Below are 21,675 nucleotides of genomic sequence, written 5' to 3'. Positions count from 1 at the left end.
TGAATGATTGGCAACTTTTCTAAAGTTTAAAAGTGAATTGTTCTCAAAAAGGCAGTGTACTTGTCTGTCTAAAACTATACAGAGTCCTCCTTAAGACTGAGCCGAGAACTGAATGCTTCGCTTCAGGGTTTACTCATCCGTGTCCTGACAGGCTCAGCACAGAATTCTCTAAATGGCCATTTCTTTGGCATCTCTTGAGCGCACAATGGTGTCTGATTAAAGGCTCCCATTGTCAAACCCGACACACAACTTTAAATGTATTCAAGAAGTAGAATTTTACTGAATAACGTTGGGGCAATGTCAGAGCCAGTAATAATTGAGTGCAATGTTGTGTTTAGAGAGAGTTTGTGTTTGCTGTGAGAGTCAGACCAACCAGTTATGTGTTATGAGTCAATCGTTGGTGCCACCAGGACGTTCTGATGGGAGACCAGTTTTCTTTACAAAAGCAAGTTTATATTTTGTTTGTTCCACTAAATAAGAATACAAACAAATATTCTCATCATTTTTCACTGGCATTCAGTCACACAGGAAAAATTTGAGTGGAGAGCATTGAGGGTCCATTTTGACATGCTGCGGCGGGAAAGAAACAAGTGCATTTTTTAATATTATTGATACCTTTATTGCAATTAGGCTCAGTCAAAGTGCTGCATTATGAATATTGGCACACTGGAATGGCCCAGAGGACACAAATGGTGCTTGGCTGTTAAGTAAATCAGCTGGACCTGTGCATATTCATTCCAGAGAAAATATCTGCTGTGAAAAAGGTCTATGGTGTGTTTAAAGAAAACCTGTGCGGCTCTCCCATACTTATATTACTCTTTTTTTTTGTAGTCCATGCTTAACTTGCAGCTCTGCAATTCAATTCAATTAAATCGATGCACCTACTCTTGATTTCAGGCACAAGTGATGAGATAAATTATAATAAAATCTTTTTTTTGGTAATCGTGATGAAACAATATTTATTTATTTTATTTATTTTCAAACACAGCCTTATCGGAGCAAATTATTACGTTTACAGACCTCAAATAAGTTAGTTACTGAAATATTTTGCTAATGGATAATCATATTGACCACGGTGGTATTATTTTATGTTTATGCATCTCAGCTGGGAAACAACATTTGCAACGACATTATTTTCTCCAACAGCAGAGCAAAATCCAAGTTTCTTTTGGTGCAGCTTCATCCACGTGTGTCTTTGTTTGGATTCAGCGCACTTCCTTAGCAACGTGTATCTGAACCAGGAAGTAGTTTAAGCTACAGCTAACTAGCTGCTGTTAGCGCAGAGGAGTGAAAGTCCTTGGCAGCAAAGTTTATCCGTTTTCCCCCCCGTAGTCCGTCCACCCCTGTGTTTTAAACCCGTGTCACATACAATCGTGGTAAGCAGGCAGTTTCGTTGCTGGTAGAAAAGGAGCGAAACTCGTAAGTGGATGTTGTTTTGTTGATGTGTTAGCGAGCTGTTAGCTAATAAGCTAACGGAAACGCAGTGCAGTCAGCTGGACTTGGGTTAGATTAACTTGCTTTTCTAAACGTAGCGTCGGTGACACTCATCCCTGATTAGACAGACACGTGATACCAATAACAAATAATGCCTGTTTAATAACGTGGACCCTAAACTTAAATGTAACTCATAACGATGCATGTACAGCAGGAGCTGTTTGGAAAGTTGACAACTTTAACTGAACGACATGTAGGTGATTTTGGGTGATCGCTTTTTTTAAAATGTGCGAGCTTTGATTTGAAGGCTTGAGGATCTGCACTGTGAATTGCACGTTTATGAGATTATGTAGATGACGTCAGCTGTACGGTTTCTTGGATGTTACTCCCACACTGTTTGTGAGTTGTGTAGACGATCGATTAGCTTGCGAATGACGTTTTTTTTAATGCGCTGTAAATCTTGAGAATGTTCGTGTTCAGTTTCATCAGCTTAAACTTGAGGTGTTGGTCTAAATGAAAATGCCCCAGGTGTGCCAGTGCCCCCGTAGTATCGGTGGTACATCCAGCATGCAGCTTCACACATGCAGCAACATGACCACGTAAAATCACCATGTTGTTATTCCGCAGTGGTAACGTTTGGCTTTATTTTCCCTTTACAGGTGTATGAGGACATGGTTTATCTCACCACGGGCTAAATGGGCCACGATAGGCCTGTTAAGTTATGCAGGGCTTATGGAAAGTCTAATGAATGCTGCTGAAGAGCAGCAGCCCCCCTCCGCCCTGGCCGACCCCTGGTCCTTAAAACCAGAATCAAGCAAGAATCAAAAGCCCAAAGGTGTTGGTGGATTCGTCTTAGTGCATGCAGGTAAGCGCATAAGAGGGAGTACAATTCAGAGTTGAACGGGAAGAAATATGCTGTGGAGCCGCACCTCATAATACATAATCACACGCCGTCATGCATCAAAACATTAACGTCTCCCAGTGTAGTTTCTGCTCAGGGAAAGACGAGCAACCCTTTTGTGAATGGTGAAATGTGCTATCGTTTGCTTTCAGGAGCAGGATACCATTCTGAATCTAAGGCCAAGGAATACAAGCATGTGTGCAAAAGAGCCTGCCAGCGAGTACGTTTATTTTAATTACTATAGTAAACTAACCTGCATGCATGCGTGTGCAAACAAGCAAGTCTCGATGGAATGTCTTTAAATGGGTTACTGGAGTTTAGAAAATGTAACGTGTAGTGAATCTGTTAAATAGTTTAGGAATCATCAATCAAAGGAGCATTTAAGGGCTTTCAAAAAGAATGGTGAACATGTTGGCAAGAAATTCTGCTGAAGCCCGTGCATTGATCAGAAATATTAGTTTACTTTATGTGATTTAAATGTAGTATGTGTGCTTTCATCCATACAATGAGATCAACCTTTTTGGTCAGTCAATAGTTAACTACTTTGACTCCATAAATCTTTATTATTATCTTGAGCATTCCATATTATTCCTGTGGCCTTCTAATCTGTGTTTTGGCAGTAACACTCAAACACTTTAATGTTCTTGTTTCGAGGCAACACAGTTTTTATTTGGTGTTAAGATCAGTTTTCCTTTGGAATGGAAGCCTTTGTTTTTTGGCATTCTAAAGCGTTTTCTCACAAGGAGTGTTTTTTTTTTTTTTAATTCAATCCATTTATCCGTCTGTAAGACTGAAATACAACCTCGCGCTGCTGCCTTCACCCGTGATTTACAATAGGAATGGTGTTGGATGGGCGGCGAGCTGGATCCAGTGCTCTGCAGTCAGCTCAAACGTTTTACTTGAAAAGTGGTCTTTTGCTTTTATGCTTTCTGTGTCCCTCTTCCACATACACATATTCAGAAGACAGACTTAATTCAATGCATGTTTTTCACTTATTTCCTCTAGTTTTATCTCCAAGTTTGCACTTTTCATGCGGCTTAAAAGGAGTTTTTCTTTTAAATAACGTTTATTCGTCGGCAGGATATGGAGGTATTCCTGTAAATGCTCTGCAGTGTAATTATGTAAGGGCTAGAAAACCAAATTAAAGTATAAAGGCTTTGATAAACAATGTGTGTGGACTGGAAAGCTTTTACACTTTCAACAAGGTGTCTCCGTGTCTTTTCCAGGCTGTGGACCGACTCAAAGCCGGGGCACTCGCAGTGGAAGCAGTCGCTGCAGCACTCGTTGAACTGGAAGTTGGTTGATTAATTAGTTGATTATTTATTCAGAATTACCTACCCCTATACGTAATTTGGAGGAAATCTACCCAAATGAAATGGTTCATTAGAAACATAACTCTCGGCTCAACATGTTTTTTAAATTCTTCCTCAGGACTCTCCTTTTACAAACGCCGGCATGGGCTCCAACCTGAATTTGTCAGGGGAAATTGAATGTGATGCGAGTATCATGGATGGGAAGTCGCTGCATTTTGGGGCCGTTGGGGCGATTAGCGGTGAGTTATTCCACATGCATTGATATTCATTTGTTATTTCCGTGTGCTCGTAGTACTGAAGTTCAGTTACCTGGAAGTAATGTCAGTAAGCAAAGCCTCTATCGGTGGCTAATTTACTTTCTACCGTCTCTGAATCTCTAGCAGGTTTAAAACTTAGCTTAGAGAACAAGAAGCTTATTTTCCCACATCTGTATCATTTAACAATTAGCCATATAATATATTGGTTCACTTAGATATAAAAATGTATACTTACAACCAAATGTTTTTCACAAGGTTTGCATAGGCTAAAGGACCAATGAGTGTATTAACTGCGCAATGCTCAATTAATACATTCCATGTGAAAATGAACAAAAACATTAACAATACAGATAAAATCAAGTATTTCTGCGTGTGTTTATCCCCAAAGTATCTAGATTTGTTCACATTGCCTTTAAAATGACATAGAATAAGCTGCTAGCTCTGTGATGATTCTGACTTTTCCTGCAGGTATTAAGAACCCTGTCTTAGTCGCAAACCGTCTACTGAGTGAAGCGCAGAAAGGGAAACTATCAGCTGGCAGAATACCACCGTGGTGATTATAATGGTAGTTTCTTACTGTGGTATTAAACTGACTCCTGCCACCTGTTAATGTGTGTTCCTCTGTTAGCTTTTTAGTGGGGCGGGGAGCTCACGATTGGGCTGTGGGCCATGGGATACCACCGTGCCCTTCAGAGAAAATGGCCACCAGTGAGTTTTGCCACATAGATTTAGAAATACCAGCTTCACCGACAAAAATAATAATATATATATATATATTGGTTTTTTTTGGAGCTGTAAAACAAAAAAATTACTTTGGCGCCGGTGCATTCATATAAGTGAAGGCATTAGATTGAGATTCATTTTTCCCACACAGAGTTTAGTTTATCGGCGTACAAGAGGAATAAGCGAAAGATGGAGCTGGCTGAAAAAATGGAAACAGGACATAAACAGGCCAAGAAAAGACGACAATCAAGTGAAAATGTGAGTCCTTTGTTATCGGTTGAAGTAAGAAATTGTTTTTTATGGCATCAAATGTATTTCTCAGCGCCATTACTTCAGGCGAAATGGGCCCACCCCTTCCCGCTAATTCTATAAAAGTGTTATGCTGCAAAGATGCTGTTTATTCTCCAGCCCACGGGTGCTACTAGGCGATGGGATGTTACCGTGTGAACAGAGGCGTCATCTGCACTAAACATAATATTCTTTTTTAGATGTTGCCACATAGCATTCTTCCACCACATGTTTTGGCCTGTCAAATGAAATCTGAAACTCCCTAATTAGGAAAGGCAAAATCTTTCGTGGACAGAAAAATGTAAAATCCAGAGTAAATATCACCATATAAACTGAAATACCCTTGGTGGAGAGGTGGAGATGCCAAATGTAGCTATGTCATGTTGACTATACAGTGCTATTTTGCATAAAAAATCCCAAGGAAACATTCAAAACACAAATTAATAAAAAAAAAAAACACAGCACCAGATGTTTTCAAATAAACTCGTTGGCAATACATGAGTATCGGAACAGATATATAACAGAAAAAATGTTGAAGGAAATTCTAGTTTCTTATGAAGTTAATTCTAATACCATAAGTAACTTCAGACTAAAGACGGGGGGGGGGAAGCACGGCCTTCCATCCATCCTTTTCCCGTTGCGAGGTCGGTCCCGGCAGCAAGAGGCCCAGCTGGTCGTCCCAGACTTCCCTCTCACTCGCACCATTTTCCAGCTCATTCTGGGGGATCCCGAGGGGTTCCCAGGCAAGCTGGGGGAGAATCCCTCCTGCGTGTTCTGAGTCTTCCCCGATACCAGTCGGGCGTGCCCGAAAAACCTTTAGTGGGAAGCATCTCCGCTAGAAGCCCCGAACCACCTCGGCGGACTCCTTTCGACACAAAGGAGTAGCGCCTCAGCTGCAAGTTCCCTCCGGATGTCCGAGCTCCTTAACCCGAGGCTGAGCCCGGCCACCCTATGGAGGGGACTCATTTGGGCCGCTTGTATCCGCGACCTCGTTCTTTCGGTCACGGCCCGTTAGTGAGGGGTGTAACGTAGACCGCCCGGGAAATTGGGAGCTTTGTCTTGCGGCTCAGCTCTTCTCTCCACCAAGCAGTAAAACAGCACAGCCATGTGGTTTCCCCTAAAATCACACAATCCCGACTCAACTCAATCACTCGCTCGCTTGTTTAATAGGCTGCTTTTAGTAATGAAATGAGCTTGGTCTTTAGCCCACTCCACGGATTCCTAATCAGCAGTTATGCATGCAGATTTCATCTAGAATATTGTACTTTACACCAAAAGGGACTTTAAAGGTTCTCCACAGCTGAGTCATCAAGATAAATTCTGCCAGTTATGATCCCACATTCTCACCGGGTCATTAAAGGAAATACGATCACCAGGTTGCCCAGAATGTTCCCGGGGAGGCGATAAAAGTGTTGATAAGAGGTGGCGCAAGTTCCAGGGCCATTAGGCAGCACAATCAGAGGGAGCCCTGATGATGAGCGGAGTTGAAAGTAGACGGATTCTGGCTTGAAGTTACAAGCCGGGGCAGCAGCTCAGAGGAGGACGGGAGAGTTTATCTTGGTTCGGGTGCTAATTGCGTTAAATGGAGTAAAACGCTTGTTATTGTTTATTGAGTTCAGCTACATAAATCCTTAATATTAATGGTTTATCCGCAAAAAGAGACCAGCAAGATGGAGAGTTGTTGACTTTGGCAACTGATGTTTGAGAAAATGAAAGATATGTGTCAAATGGCCGGGTAGACTAATGAGAGCTTAAATCTTGAGTGGCCCAACTGTTCTTTTGGGTCTGTTATTTTTACACAAAACTGATTAGCCATATTAAAGATGAATATATGGCCGTTTTCTGCTGTCAAACAACCACTTATTTCAGCATACATGATACTCTCATTGGTTCACATGCATACTTCGAGGTTATTTTACAGGAATTTGCCATCAACCATGTCTTTAGTCTTTTAAGTGACATCTAAAGTCATTTAACGGGAAATAACCTGTTTTTTGTTTTAAAAATGGCTATTGAGATTTGTGGGATCAAGGAAAAAAAGTCATGACCGTAACAAGCCTGGTTTTCATTTTCATACACTGTTCTTTTTATGCCTCTGTCTTTTTGCCAAGCAACAAACTCTTTCCACTCCTTTTCTCCCTGGGTAATCCAGACACCTGTCTCATGGTGGTGTGTAGTTACAGCTTTGTTTAGGACCAGCTAAAGCATTTCAATATTATTCCAAGGATGCCCTTAGGTTTTACAGTCATTACTTACTAACGCTGATAAGGAAAGACAAAAGGGTCTTTGAAGCATTTGAAAATATTTGGCTCTGGTTGTTTTCAGCCTCAATAGCCTGGAGACTTTGCTGATTTACGAGATCATGAGACGGTTGAGAAATGGCAATGCCTTTTACTCTTTCACTGCCGGATTGAATGACTCTCTTGATTTTCTGATGGGAGTGGAGCTTTGGTGATGTAGCATAATGTCTTTTTTTGCACATTTAAAATGTAGGACTGTGTGACATCACGGTTCACAAAGTCACTTCAAAAGCAAAGTGCAATCAATGCGGGGAAATAGCGGATCGAAATCACAGCAGAACACTTTTTCATGAAATATGATGAGCAAGGCAGAGTGATTCCTAAATTCATGCTTAACCTTTTTTGTTTTTCAAAATGCCCTTTTATCAAAGATGATGAATCCGCTCCAGAATGGTTGGATTTCTTGTTTTTCCGTTTGCCCAAAATGACATTTGGAAATGTATGTATTTGGGGGGGTTTACTTCTGCTCGTGTGACTCCCCTCCTTACTGTGACGTAGGAAAACGGTTCAGGGTGCCTGGACACCGTGGGGGCCATTGTGGTGGATCTGGAAGGGAACGTAGCTGCGGCGGTGTCCAGCGGAGGACTGGCCATGAAACATGCCGGCAGGGTCGGCCAGGTAGTGACGCCCTTTTTCTGTTGACCTCCTGTGTATGTTTGAGACCCACGTAACAACTTGTACAACCAATACATCCAATATCATTTGCCAGGCTGAATCTTGCCTTTTATTTAAGACCGTTTGTAAAAGAGCCACGTCGCTATCTCAATGTGCTGCTTTTCATATGGAAGCATGTGTTTTGTCTCCAATTGGAACGATGTGCCGCTGGAAAAAACGAAACAGCATTCATCTATGTTCGGTTTTCTGCTGGAATTGATTTCCACCAAGCCAAGCTTGGATGACGTTCAGTCCGTCCAGTCGGCTCCCCCGCCCGACCTCCGTACGCGTGTCTCCGTCCTCAGAACCAGCTGTGTCTGTCGGCAGCAGCTCCCGAGCAGCTGAGAGGACCGAACTGTCCGCACGAGGCCGACTGACAGCAGAAATTTACCAGACCGAAATAGTTTCTAAGTGGCGTACTTATGGGGAAATCAATGTGTGTATTTGCCTGTGTGGCCAAAAATGAACTTAAATCAATTCTGGTTCTGTAAGTCTAAACGCAGCAATACAGTCTGAATGGATGAGGCGACCGATACCGTAGAATTTGCTGATCCTCGTGACTCGGGACCCATTTCTAATGATTTGATTATTAGGCCAAAAGTTCTACTTCATTATTTTTTTCGGCTGGAAGTCTTTAACTTTGGCACAGCTACAGGAAGGTATGTGTCCGCAGGAGGTGCTCAGCAGGGAATAAGCAAACAACCTAACAATGGGCACAGAACAGAATGAATGAATCAGTGGGATTTACTGCCTCAAACTATTAACACTGTCACTGTGAACAAACCTGAGGCTCAAAGCAACGCACTCTGGAGCACATTGTTGCAGTGTAGCTAATGTGGAAATGTGAATTAGGCTGAGATTACCTCCCCTCCCTGGAGTGTACTTTTTAAAGTATTGTATTTGGCAAAGCATGCCTCTCAAAGTAGGAAATGATGGATGTATTTTCTTAACGCCATCAGAGAAGTATTAAACTCTGCAACTCTAAAGTCCTGCTTTGCTCTCCTTTCTCAGGCTGCTCACTATGGATGCGGCTGCTGGGCAGAAAACGCTTGTAATATGAACCCTTACTCCACAGCAGTGAGCACCTCAGGTAAACCACAGCTCGCCCTCTACAGCTTACTCTGCAGTGGTGTGCACGCTACATCTCCTCCTGCCGTGAAGGTTCACCACAAACCCGCCGTTTGTTTTGGAAATGATACAAAATCGGAAACAGATTTTTTAAAATTTAATGCAAACCTCGTATTTAGGAGGCTCGGTGAGTCGAGCCTCAAGCGTCCCGATAATACTTTCCGATGACCTCCGACCATTCCTACCTATCAGTCACTTCCTCTGGTGATTGAGTCATCGCTCTCCGCTCTCGTCAGCTGCGTGCCAGGTGCATGGCGAGCTGCAAGGACATTTGACATGGGACACCTGCTGTAGATGTGATGGGGGGGGGCAGAAACGTGATACATAAGCAAACTCTGAGTGCCGTTAAACGAGTGGTATTATTATATGTGGCATTTTAAATTTGTGAGAAGTTTCCTATGGGAAGCCTATGTGGTCTTTTTTCATATTGTTTGCCAACAAGTCAGTATGTTCATATAAGAATTCTGCATATGTTCTAATGAGAACATCATTAACATCTATTATTTCTGAGGAAAAATAGCTTTTAATTACAGCATCAAATGCAAAAGGGATCAAGTAGTTCTGCTAGGAGGGTTTTATTGAGCTATATGTGAGCTATACGCATCCATTGTTTCCATCAATATGAGGAGCCTTACTAATTATATTCAAATCCAATTTTTTAAACTCCAGGTTGTCTTTGAAAATTGGAATTAATTGCATTAAATTACATGTCATTTAGCTGACGCTTTTATCCAAAGCAACTTACAATAAGTGCATTCAACTATAGGGTACAAATTCAGAAGAACAAGAAACAAGAAATTCTCAATTGACTTAAAGACGTAAATAAATGTATAATGATAAAAACTTTAAACTAAATCATTTAATGCTTTATGCAGATGTGACAGTTGATGTTTTTTCTGTATTCCGCTGCAGTAAATAGATTCTTTAAGAGGAAAAGACAGTTTGCAAAATGCTCCGGCTTACATTCAATGAAAAAAAACAGTGTTTATAGATTCTATATAAATCTTTTTTTCCTCTCAAATTGCATTATATCTCATTCAATTTAGATCTGCACTAGCTATCACATATACATCACATATTGAAATATCTACGTGTATATTTTTTACTTAACGACTCTACCCTCTTGTTTCATTTTTAGACACACTTAATTTAAGAAAATAATGTTGTTTCCCCTGGCATGTACTGCTTGTCCTTCTCCCTCTCCTGCTTTCTCCCGTGTTCGCTGAGTCAGCTTCAGAGCGAGGAGTCAGAGGAGCACCGGGGTTGCAATTGTTTCCCGTCATGCAGAGGATTGAAAGCGGAGCTTCCCTAAACTGGCAATCTTTCAATTTGCTTTGGTCGTCAAGATTTGACGTTGGACAATCTGTTAAAACATTGTCAATCGTTTGGCAGAAATTTCTTCTAGTAATTCGAATGAATTATAACAGTTTTGAGCTGAAACACTCAGCAGAGCAACAACAGAGTGGATCTTCCATCTGCCAGATTCTTGAGAAGATATCTTTAAAAGAGCCATCTATAAAACAGTTTCCTTGTAATTCCCAGAGACAACCCGTCAGCAGCAGCAGCCTTGTGAATTTTGTGAAACAAAACGCTTCAGCCTTTACAAGGACGAAGAGATCCTTCCCTTGCAATGACGAAATGATCTTCTTGAACATATTTATGCAAACGAACACAACCACGTTTTAGTGTTTCCCCCGACCTGAGACTACGTGCCTCCTTTTGGCTGGAAGCGTCGTCTACGATGTGTGTAGACGTCCGCTACGTGGCTTCTGGGGAGCATTAAAGCCTTTTGATGTGGATCTGTAGCCTAATGCGTCTCAGCGCAGACGAGCTGATGCGATCAGACAGGCCCAAGCCCGAGCCGTGTGTACTTGGAGCACATAGATAGCGGCATTTTGCGCCGCTAAAGCTTGTCTGAATATATTATGACCTGCAATTTGTGAGAATTCTAGTGTAACCGCCAAAAAGAGGGTTTACACTGAGCCGAGGCCCAGAAGAAAAAGGGATGCCTCTATCCGGGGATTCTCTGGCAAACAAAAACAACAGATTCATGTGCACATCTACATAGCCAATCATCTCTATTGGCTATGTGCTCTGCAGCTTTATCTATGATCACATAAGACGCACATATGTCGCATACATTTCTATAGTGTATCCAGTCATCCAGTCACAGTCCGCTATTGATATAGTCATCAATAATCCAAGTAGATGAAGTGTAGAGGCTCGCTCTCTGCGTGTACTTCCACCTCATCCTGTCTGCCTATATTGTGGCTTTTTCCCTTTGAAGGGACTTAAAAAAAAAAAAAAGCTTTCCTTATGTGTATGGAGAACATAATGTGTGTTCCAGTAGAACACCTGTTTTTAATTTCCTAACATGAAAGGCATTCCCATCAGAAGAAACACAAAAACAATCTTTTTTTTGTTCTAACTCGTGGAGCATGGTCCTCACCCTATATGCCCCCCCCCCCCCCCCTCCACCCCCCCTCTTCTACTCTGTCTTGCAACATGTGGGACTTTTTTCTTTCATTAAATATGCATCGACTGCTTCCCCTTGCGTCCACTTCTCCGAGGCCTACGAGAGAACCGCTCACGCACTGTTTACTCTCGCTGCTGTTGGCTGTCACGCACGCTGCTCTTCTTTTGACGCCCCCCCCCCCCCGTTGAGTCTCCGCTTTAGTGCGGGCATCTTGCTGCAGTTCTAGTACCGCTACCGCGGTTTAACGCTCTCACTAAGGAGGGGGAGCGCTTTACGGTAAACACAAGGCACAATACCCGGCAAATCTGACGTTCTGCTCGTTAAAAAGTCACTTCAGATTGCTGCAGGCATCTGGTCTCCACAGTTACCGACCTGCGTTCGGTTTTGTTTTAGTTACCTGATATTTTACTAGGCTTTCATTTGTGTTTACCGAAACAACGAGGCTGTATTCTTCCATCTTTATGGGGTTTTCACGGGAGCTTTTGCCAGATGTGTTTTGTTTCCACTTGGATTCCTTGTCTTTTTCCCCACTGAGTGCGGGCGACTTTCCATTTGAGTAGGATCATAAAGGAGCATGCATCATGCATTCCATATCTGTCTTTCCAAAGCCACACAAGGTATTGGTTTGGAGTTTAGTCCTCTTAAGTAGTAGGTAGTTAGTGTTAACATGGGTATAAAAAAAGCTCACCTGCTATGTTCGGACTTGGAAGTGGTAAAGCGTTACATACAGGCTGACTATTATTTATTTTTTTATATCATGGTTTTTGGGAAATACCCCCCCCCCCCCCTCCCTGTATGTTCTTATATAGACCATCACATAACTGAAGAGCATCAGATAGATCAGGGTGTGACTCCTGGCTCTGATTATTAGACTTTTATATTGTAGATTTATTTCTTTGGACTGTGAGAAAAGTGTGTCACAGCTTTCTTGGTTCAAATGAATGCAGCAGTCAGTTTAAATGAATAGGTATTTTAATGTTTTGCCTGTAAACACAAAATTGATGCATAATTCCGTAATGGTGATGCATCGCACAAGTATGCGTGCACAAACTGCGGTTAGGCCTTGAGCTGAGGGAGTTGCCGTTGAGCAAGGCAGCTGTACTTGTCGGTGCTGTCGCCTCTACCTGGAATAATAAAGATTGAAGTCATTGTGCTGCAGCGGACGCGCTGCTGCACAATGACTTCATTTCAACGGCTGAAAAGTGAGTCCTTAAAGATTGCAATATCTTCCTTTTTCATGTCATATTTTAGCCAGATGTTTTTTGGGAAAATATGGTCTTCCGAGCATTTCTTAATACCAAAGCATAATCAACTCCAAGCACAATCGGCAGATCAGCAGATCCTTGTACATAGCAGTCTCCTCAAAATCCCCTTTACGTGATTAATACCATACACGGCTAATGTTTTAAAGTCTGAATATATAATGCGGGTTGGATTCTTTGACGTATGCGGTGTGTGTGCTGCTTGGGCTACGACTCAACGTCATCTCGTCGGAGACCTTGTTTGAGTCAGATTGACTTCCAACAAGGAAACGATTGAAAGCAAGTAAATGATCCAGGTTTGTGTGCGTGCGTGTCTCTGTGATTGTCTCTCGTCAGGCTGCGGAGAGCATCTGATTCGCACCATGCTGGCCCGGGAATGCTCTGCTGCCGTGCAGTCTGAGGATGCCCACCAGGCCCTGCTGGAGGCCATGCAAAACAAGTTCATCAGTGAGTCACCCACACGTACCCTGAGCGCCGCTCCGCTCCAAACATGTGTTTGGAAACGTGTTTCAGTCAAGGAACACCAGTGTGCACGGGGAGAGTTGAGCTTACAAACAGATGTGGCGTAACAACTGAGAACTTTGGGAATAATAGACGGCTTTGAAATATGGGCCTTCAAATGTTTCGTGCATCAGAGATGACGGCCACAGATCATTTTGGAAAACACAATTGTTTTGTTTTTTTGCCATCGTCTCAGAAGTGGTCAATTTGAGAAAGTCTTGTTACGTGTGTTTGCTGCGCTTGTGAATGACCACTGGGACAGCTCAGGGAAGACGGGACAGAGGAAGAAGAAATCTCATTCTCATTTCGGCTTTGCCATGGTAACGCCATGACAATTGAGACGGGCTGGACGAAGGAGGTTTGATGTCTTCTTTGGAGATGCACATTAAATAAAGCAAAGCTCCATGAATCAATGATGACTGTCTGGTGTGGAGGTCTCTTACTCCACTCCGATGATGCGTTTGCCAATTTCCGAAATAGAAAACCTGTAAAGACAACACATCAGTATTTTTAGAACTGTCCGTGTAATGCACTATTTCTCATTACACACAGTGTCCACTCGCATATATAGTAAAACTAACTTGATTTTTTTTCTTTTTTTATTATGCTTAAAAAACAATGAACGCACAATAATTGAACTGCTCTCATGTTAACAACATGCAAAGTGTTTTTATGGAATGTGTAAGAGAATTCATCAAAGAGCCTCTTTTAAAATGTTCAGCAAACATTAAGGTTTTGCAGTAATGCCATCCGAGCTTGAATCAAAGGTGTTTTATAGAGTGCTGGGAACATTACGACGTGGAGCCAATGCATTAAATTGGATTAAAGAAAGAATAGTGCCGACACCGCGATATTGCCCCTGTGTTTTTCATTTATTTACTTTCCTTGTTGCTGTGTTGAGACATTTCAAGATGTAATGTATTGGATTTTTTGTTTGTTCTTTGCTAAACTTTAGTTTCCCCTTCCCTTATCAGTCAATCCAAGTTGTGTTTTGTATACATTGCATGTATTCCAGACAAGTCTTTTTTTGTTGTTGTTGTTATTCACAATTTTTAGTGAGCTGAAAGGTCTTTGAGTTATGTAGCAGTGTTGTTCTAAATGAAATATTGTGGTTCAGAAGTGTACAGTTTTGGCAGAATGACACTACCTGTCATTGACCTACTATGTGCTAAAACTGCAGAAGAAAATAAATATACCCGATAAACGCTTTCAGTTGTTTAACTTGGCCAGAAAGGCAAACAACATGAATGGAAGAATTTTCTTTGGATTCTCGTAGTTCATCTTAATTCAATTAACAGGGCTGCGTTTTGTTTAATCTTTTTTCCCCTCGGCTGTCTCATGTTTGGTGTTTTCTCTGTGTGTGCAGGCTCACCCTTTCTGGTCGGTGAAGACCGTGTTTTGGGTGGAGTAATTGTCTTGCGCTGCTGCAGATGTGTGGAAGCTCAGCCATCAAAACATATTCAGGGTATACTGGGTAAGACATGAATGCCTTCAAATGTGTGATCACGCTCAAACCTCCACGTCGCAGCTTATGGCAGGCAGAGATTTGACGGTTAATATTTAACAATCCGTCAAGAGATTGATGGGAGAATAGAGGGGAGGAGGGGGGGGGGCAGGCATTGTGGCTTTCCTGGCGGGTGGTCTCTGTTTGAACCCGCACAATCAGGCTCTGGTTTCACACCATTCCCGATTCCAACAGAGACCTCCCACTGTGGAATCAACAGCTAATCTTCTTCAAGAGGAGGCCTTCTGAATGCTGCTCACTTGGGCTGATTGTATTGGCGGATCTGGTTTCTTTACCTGGAGCTTCTGAGAAGGCTACTGCCTTCATTTCATTTGACTTAAGAGGTCTGCTCAAAGTTCAAGCAGTATGATTTACTTCTGGCTTTTAATGTTGCCCCTTTGTGGTAAATTCAAAAGGATGGATATCAGACCATCAGCCCCAATAAAACAACCGGACGGGGTCCACAGTTCACAAACAAAGTAGAGCAGATGTTTTCTCAGAGGAAGGAGGGAACGACATCTCTGATATAACGGGATAAATAATTAGTGGCGTGCTATCTATATCGTATCGTAGATATAGATAGCAAAGTGCCACTTACGCAGTGATGTGGGCCGTCTGATGCTGTTCACAGGCCGCAGCCCTTGTGCAGTGTGGACTGCAAAGGGCTCCGTGTTGGTTCAAGAGCATAAACAGTGTTTCAACCGCATCCTACCTTCCTCTGCAGTTATGTCACAAGCCATAAAATTGCATTATAACGACCATGCTCAGTGTGTACCGCAGTTTGACGCCCAGAGCCACCTGCCAAACTCGTTCCTCTGGCAGATGGAAAGATTTACTTGTACATGTAATTTGAATTCCAGCATATTTACTGTTCATCTGTTTTCTCCACACATCCTGGCTCTGTCCACCTGATCTTTTTATTCACATGATTACAGTTATATGTATGCATAGTTATGTTAATTAATTTTCTCCTGCTCATTCTGTAGTTAACCTTGTTTGCCTTTATGCTTTCCACAGTGGAGTTCCTATGGAGTCACACCACAGAGAGCATGTGCGTTGGCTACATGTCGGCCCAAGACAGCAAAGCAAAGGTGAGCTTTTCAGCCTGACAGAGTATTATAATTGTAAGTGTAAGGAGGTGAAATCTACTCGGAACATATATGGATAGAACCGTCTTTACCATGCAAACTTTGTTCAGAGAGACATAAAAAGTGCAGAGATTTTGCACAATTAATATTCAAAATCCATGAATCCATCCTCCCCCACCCTCCCACCTTTTGAGGGTTTTACAGCCTCTGCAGACCCCCGGTCGCTGTGCTTGTACCCGGTATTATCTGCCCCAGTTTCACCTGTGCTCGCTGTCTTGTTTGGTATACGCAAACAGTCTGCTAGTGACTTTCAATACATGACAACATCGGGAATGCTTGAGGTTGGCTGTGTGATTCCTTCCCCCCCCCCCCCCCCCCCTCCGGCACCCTGCCTTTCTGAAAAAAACTCCTTAGTACCTAAATTGTCTTGACTTAAATGATTCAGCGTGGCCTTTTAAGCAACGGGGGGTTTAATGCTCTGGACTCCCGGCTCTAAATGGAGTCTCCACTCAGACTGATTTGTTTGGCTAATGTATCTCTGTCACTCTGTATAAAGAGAGGGCACTGTTGTTCGTGCCTGGTTCAGATTTCAAAGTGTTTGCCCTGCGTGCTGTCTCCCCCACCACCATTCGTCCTCCTCTCTGTCTCTTGGTCTCTTGCCACTCCCCCACTCCGTGGCTCTACCTGGTCCTAAAGTACAGAAATAAGCTTTACTGAAAGTCACGCAGCACCGGGGGATATCTGTATCCATCTGCGTAGTTGTCAGACGTCCTCTGCGTATCAGGCTGTGTGGTGGAATGTCAGCATGCAAGGCCCCCCCCCCCCTTTTGTAAAGAGGTGAGCAGAATGTATGCATGTATAGTTGGAAGGGCAGATATTATCGTTGACACATAGTAACTTACCACGTCAATTCCTCCACAATGTCCAGTGCAGTGGTTCCCACACTATGTGCTGTATATGTGAATAAATGATGTTAATAATCATAGATTGCAGGTGCATGGTATTCAGTTGTAACCTCCTGGGACTGGTGAAGCAGAAGTAATGTGATGACAGAGCGCGGAGTATTCTTTATAAAAGTTGTGTTCAGTGGCATGGAAATCAGCGGCAGTGGTTTTCTGGATCTCTCAAAATGGCATTCAATTCCAATTCGACAGGGCATCGGTAACACGGTGGTATTGGAGAGGGCGGCTGAGAACACAGCTGCTCCAGCAAAACCTCACACCGCACTACGAAGCTCCCATGTGCTCTCGTGGGCGCAAAAACCGGAGGAACTGGACGTTCCGTATCTCTTCACGCCTCCACACTGGATGCAAAACAAGGGCCCAGCGCTGCCCCCCCCCCCCACCTATCCTCCTCCGTTTAGAGAACTCCGTAGGAGAAGCATCTGTTTTCTCTTCAATCGGGGTGAAGTTCAAAAAGCCAGAGATGGGAACCTTAATGCGAGCAGGCTCCAGTCATAATGCCCGTTGTCTGTGAACTCTTTTAAAAGTTGCCTCTGTGACTCGGAGGCCCAGGAGGTGACGTCAAGGACTGCAAGTGTTCGAAGCACATTGGACGGATGAGCTCAAGTGGGAGCAGTGCAGATGAGGGTCAATGCTGCTGACCGAGCTGCAGCAAGACATACAGTACATAACCGTTCTTGCAATGAGGACTGTCTTCATTGGGTTGTTGTAAATGCTTGCTGAGGACAAATTAGTTAAGTATTGGTGTTCGCATTGTACTTTTAAGTTGATCAACCTAAATAATTTATTCCGTTTCCAGCACTTTTAGGAATACCAGTGCACTTGGTTTGTGGAGATTGCATGTAAGAGCAAAAGCCATCCACAGTCTCGGCTGCAATGTTACAGACATTCCTCCCATTCCTATTTGCATCCCACTGGGTGTTTCTAAGCCGCTAGCAGTCCATCTTCCACCGCGTTCCCCCCGGTAAGAACATGAAAGGGCGGCTCCACAGTAGCAGAGGGGAGTATTTAGGACAGAGGTCAGTCTGGATTTACATTGTGAGTCTGCTTCTCTTTTGCATTTTAAAGCCTGACATTCGTATGTATGTTTTCGTTGAGACAAGTTTCCCGAAGCCAGGAGGACTGTGAATCACTCCGCTTGTTTGGAGCAAAGCGACTTGGACGTCAGAGCAGTTTTTCAGAGACGGCGCTAGCGGTTCCCCTGAGGTTTTTCTCGGTCTTCACTCAGCTGTTGTCTTTGGGGGCCGGTGAAGTCCAGTGTGTGTCCTAATCCTTTTGACAGGACACTGTAAAAGAGTTATGCGGCCCAAGCGCTGCGGAGGGAGAGCATCTGGTTTCATTCAGACACTCACCTGCGTTGGCGCTGGATAAACCCATCGGAACATCAAGCCGTCTTTTACAGAGCCACACAAAGCTACGTGGACAGACCAGTGGCGGCACTCCTAAAACTGTTGGACTGTTGTTTTATTGTTTGTCGTGATTGGACGGATGAAAGAGACTCGCAGGATCCGTAGCAGCACCACCACGGCTCAGTTCCCTCCTCCGCCATTACCACTATAAAGCTTTTCCTGCTCAAATTGGGCGTAGCGGGATAAATCAAAAGGCATGTGATTCAGGCCTCCTGGTTATTGTCTGCTTTGTATATTACATAACAAATGTTTTTTGTTATGGGCCTTTTTTTTACCATACATTGAGCATGGAGAATAAATAGCATAGGCCTACATTTGTTTTTTTTAATTCAATAGAAAAGTAGCAGAAACCACTAAAACAAAAGCAGCGACAACATCACAGAGCTAAACTGATCCTGGCTTCTCCTAAACACTTTCATAGCTCCACAGAATGTTGTTTGTCTGTGACAGATACAATTTCTTTGCTCCTCTTTCAACTCCACTTACTTTTCAACGCTGGTTCTGTAAATATTGCATTCCACCACAACAAATGCAAACGTTCTGATTTGACACATTTTGTAAGAAGAGACCACCATCAATGCAATCCTAATATCGGTTTGAAGTGATGTTCTATCACGGAGATCTGTCTTGGGCCACCATCACCCATTGAAACGGTCCAAAAAGTTTTGTTTCAATTCACCTTGGTACTACACCATGTTGCTTATCCTTCAGCGTCCTACTAATCCATATATAAGAGGAAAGCGATCGTAAACATTGGCCACGCTACCGTCCCCTCGGCTGGAACCTAGACGTCTGGATTAGCGACGCAGCGAGTGAAAGGCACGCAGCGCTCAGAGCGCAGGGGTGCCGTAATGACCCACTGGTTTGGTTTAGTAAGCCTTTTACTCTTCCTGCTCACACAGTCAAATGGTCCATTCTGTCAGATTGAAATCCAAACTACACTCCTAACACGCGCTGCAGGGTTGCGTGTCGGGGTGATGGTTGGAGCACGTTGGTGTCATTGTCAGACAGATCTGAAGTCATGCAGCTGTAAGCCAATTGCCCCCGGTGGTATATTTTCAGTTGTGTATTCAATTTGGTTTGAAATTAAAAGTTCATTTGCAACCCTTTCCCTCCGACAGGCCAACATCAAAAGCAAAAGACTGCACCGATTATGTCTCAGCTATGGACCTTCAGTCAAAACAGTTTCAAAAGGGCCTTTCTTTAACCTCATCTTTCGAAGATGAAGGGGAGAGGAGGAACCCAGAAACGGGCCACTGGAGGCATAATAGCCCCTGAAAGTGTTGCCATGTGTGCATTGCCCTGTCTGGCTGCTGTCCCATTGTAGTGACAGTTGCCCTCGGGGAGCCAGGGGCCGCAGTCCAAGCCTCCACTGAAAGTGCTGTAGAGATAAAGGCTGCTGCGACTGGGGATGAGATGTCAGGCCCATTCAGTGTCCTGGTCAATAAGTGGATGGACTCTTCCTCCCAAGGCAGGGGTCACCTTTCGTCCCCCAGTTGAAGTATCAACCCCTGTCTTCACAGCTGTGTTTGCCCTCTCTCTCCCTCCTCTAAGTTGCCTCCGTCTCTGCTCAAACACAAAATACTAGCGGCCTGTTTCCATTTGTCACTCTGTGGATCATCTGCCGACTTTAGAGTTGCGTGCTCCCAATGTTTACTGCTTTCATCTGGATTAGTATTTCAATTATATTTGTGTCATTATTATCTCCACCTTAACTTAAATCAGGCATTTGGTTCTTTGGTACATGGGCACATGCACAACCACCCCTTGCTACATGTTGCTATTTTCACGACTAGTGTTCGCTCATAAAGGTTCCAGTAGTTCCAGCAGTTTCCCTTGCCCCACGTAGCCCTGCCTCTGTATGTATATCTCTCCTTGGATGATGGTGTCAGTGTGTGTGTGTGTGTGTGTGTGTGTGTGTGTGTTTGTGTCTCCCTTGGTCACCTGCAGACACACATATCCAGATTACCACCCGGCACGGTTGCTGGACAGTGCTTGGCCATCGAAGGAGGCGTGTGTCGACTGACGGGCGCGGTGGAGTGAGCCGCGCTGCCCCTCCGCCTGGGTGTCTTCAGCGAGACTCGCTCGCAAAAACCCTTCCGCTCAGCCACAAACGCACCCCCGCCCCCCACGTTCCCACCACCTCTGGGAACCCCGAAGTAATAAACTGCTGTTCTAACAGGTGCCCAGGAAGGAGGTAGGGGTGTGAGGCTCTACTTTGTGCACTTACAGGACTTCCCTTTGCCACCGTCTGCCTCCAGCATGAACTCTATAACCCTCCCTTCCCCTCCCACCCCAGCCCTCCAGTGTCACCTTGATTAGACTTGATGCACCATTGCCTTGATGCACCAGTTTTTCTTTAATGATCCTTACATTTCTTACTCTTTTATATTCTATGTACGCTATGATTTAGGAAAACAGGGTTAATGTTTTTGTATCACTGAACACATGTGACTATCTTCAAGCATTAAGTGATTTCAGATGCAAGACCTTGTTTTGTACTTGTTAAGTACTTTACAAGTGTAAAAAGATGTCCGATTGCACTTTGTGAAATGCCTGCTACTTAAGATAATTATTAACGACTGATGCATTTATAGCTGTGAGAGTTGACCAGTAAGAATAAACAGCAATTTACAACGTTAACATGCACAGATTAACTTCCATGTGCTTTTTACACGCATATCATTATTAATCCTCCAGCATACTCTATAATGTAGCTCAACATGTATCTTAGCTCATGAAGCTATATATTGCTTTCACTGATTGGAAATGTTGAAATATAGCTATTGCATGTGCAACATCCACAGTAAGTCACTTTGTGTTCTGAGTGGTGTTGAGTTGATCAAGAAGCTGGAAGTGGTGCAGATACATTCGGGCTCAGGTAGCAGCCTTTGACCTCACCGTCAAACGTGACTGTTAATCATCATTTAAAAATCACAATTTATATTTGTATAGCCACAATAACAGATAAGGACTAATTCATGTTTCAAGCTAATGAACTGGTGCTGTTGAGAATCGTACTTGAAAGGACTAAGGGTCAAAACTTGGGATAATCAGTTCCTCTGGTTTTGCTGTTTCACCCACTTACTGCAAAATTTCCTGTTTCTACAAAACCATTATAGAGCTTGTTTATTCTTCACTTGCAACTAAGAATAAATGGTAAGCTATGGAAATGAGAATATGTACATTGTTAAATACAGTGCAAAGTAAATAAAATCTATGTTGCCACATTCCTGTGTCTGTCATTAGTCTTTTAAACCCTGACATGAGACAAACGCTTCACCCTGTGCCTATTCCAGAAACACACAGCCTAAATATGATGGAAAGCAACTGTGGACTACCAAAAGTGTATAGTCAGGGATGAATGAGATGCTGGAGAAGAAAATAATTCCGCACAAGAACGTGTGAGTTTGCCAAAACATTTAAGATGAAATATTGAAGTATGTGTTCTGCCAGGAACCTCTGACTATTTGTT

General features: G+C 43.3%; 1 protein-coding gene across 16 annotated transcripts; it reads left to right on the top strand.

The window, feature by feature from the left end:
* The first annotated feature begins 1,154 nt into the window (after nucleotides 1–1,154).
* Nucleotides 1,155–21,430, top strand: tasp1 (taspase, threonine aspartase, 1). Of its 16 annotated transcripts, none has more exons than XM_040179257.2 (14): nucleotides 1,155–1,419; nucleotides 2,094–2,299; nucleotides 2,488–2,555; nucleotides 3,562–3,630; nucleotides 3,767–3,887; nucleotides 4,374–4,458; nucleotides 4,534–4,613; nucleotides 4,780–4,886; nucleotides 7,715–7,834; nucleotides 8,882–8,960; nucleotides 13,073–13,183; nucleotides 14,604–14,711; nucleotides 15,759–15,832; nucleotides 20,151–21,430. In XM_040179257.2, exons 2-14 carry the CDS (start codon nucleotides 2,098–2,100, stop codon nucleotides 20,241–20,243), a joined length of 1,317 nt encoding a protein of 438 aa, XP_040035191.2. In that variant the 5' UTR covers nucleotides 1,155–1,419; nucleotides 2,094–2,097; the 3' UTR covers nucleotides 20,244–21,430. The 16 variants fall into 16 exon arrangements, with proteins under 16 accessions (XP_040035191.2, XP_077960191.1, XP_040035185.2 ...); XM_078104065.1 differs by having other exon boundaries at nucleotides 1,173–1,376; XM_040179251.2 differs by having other exon boundaries at nucleotides 1,173–1,376; nucleotides 16,984–21,430.
* Nucleotides 21,431–21,675: the final 245 nt, after the last annotated feature.

Source organism: Gasterosteus aculeatus, chromosome 6 (genome assembly GCF_964276395.1).
Source record: "Gasterosteus aculeatus chromosome 6, fGasAcu3.hap1.1, whole genome shotgun sequence".
NCBI classification, from domain to species: domain Eukaryota; kingdom Metazoa; phylum Chordata; class Actinopteri; order Perciformes; family Gasterosteidae; genus Gasterosteus; species Gasterosteus aculeatus.
The sequence above is the reverse complement of the archived record's forward strand: the minus strand, read 5'-3'. Positions and strand labels throughout refer to the sequence as shown.

Coding starts and splice junctions, on each gene's coding strand:
- tasp1 (XM_040179253.2), top strand. Junction 2,300..2,487: donor ATTCGTCTTAGTGCATGCAG/GTAAGCGCATAA, acceptor GTTTGCTTTCAG/GAGCAGGATACCATTCTGAA. Junction 4,614..4,779: donor TTCAGAGAAAATGGCCACCA/GTGAGTTTTGCC, acceptor TTTCCCACACAG/AGTTTAGTTTATCGGCGTAC.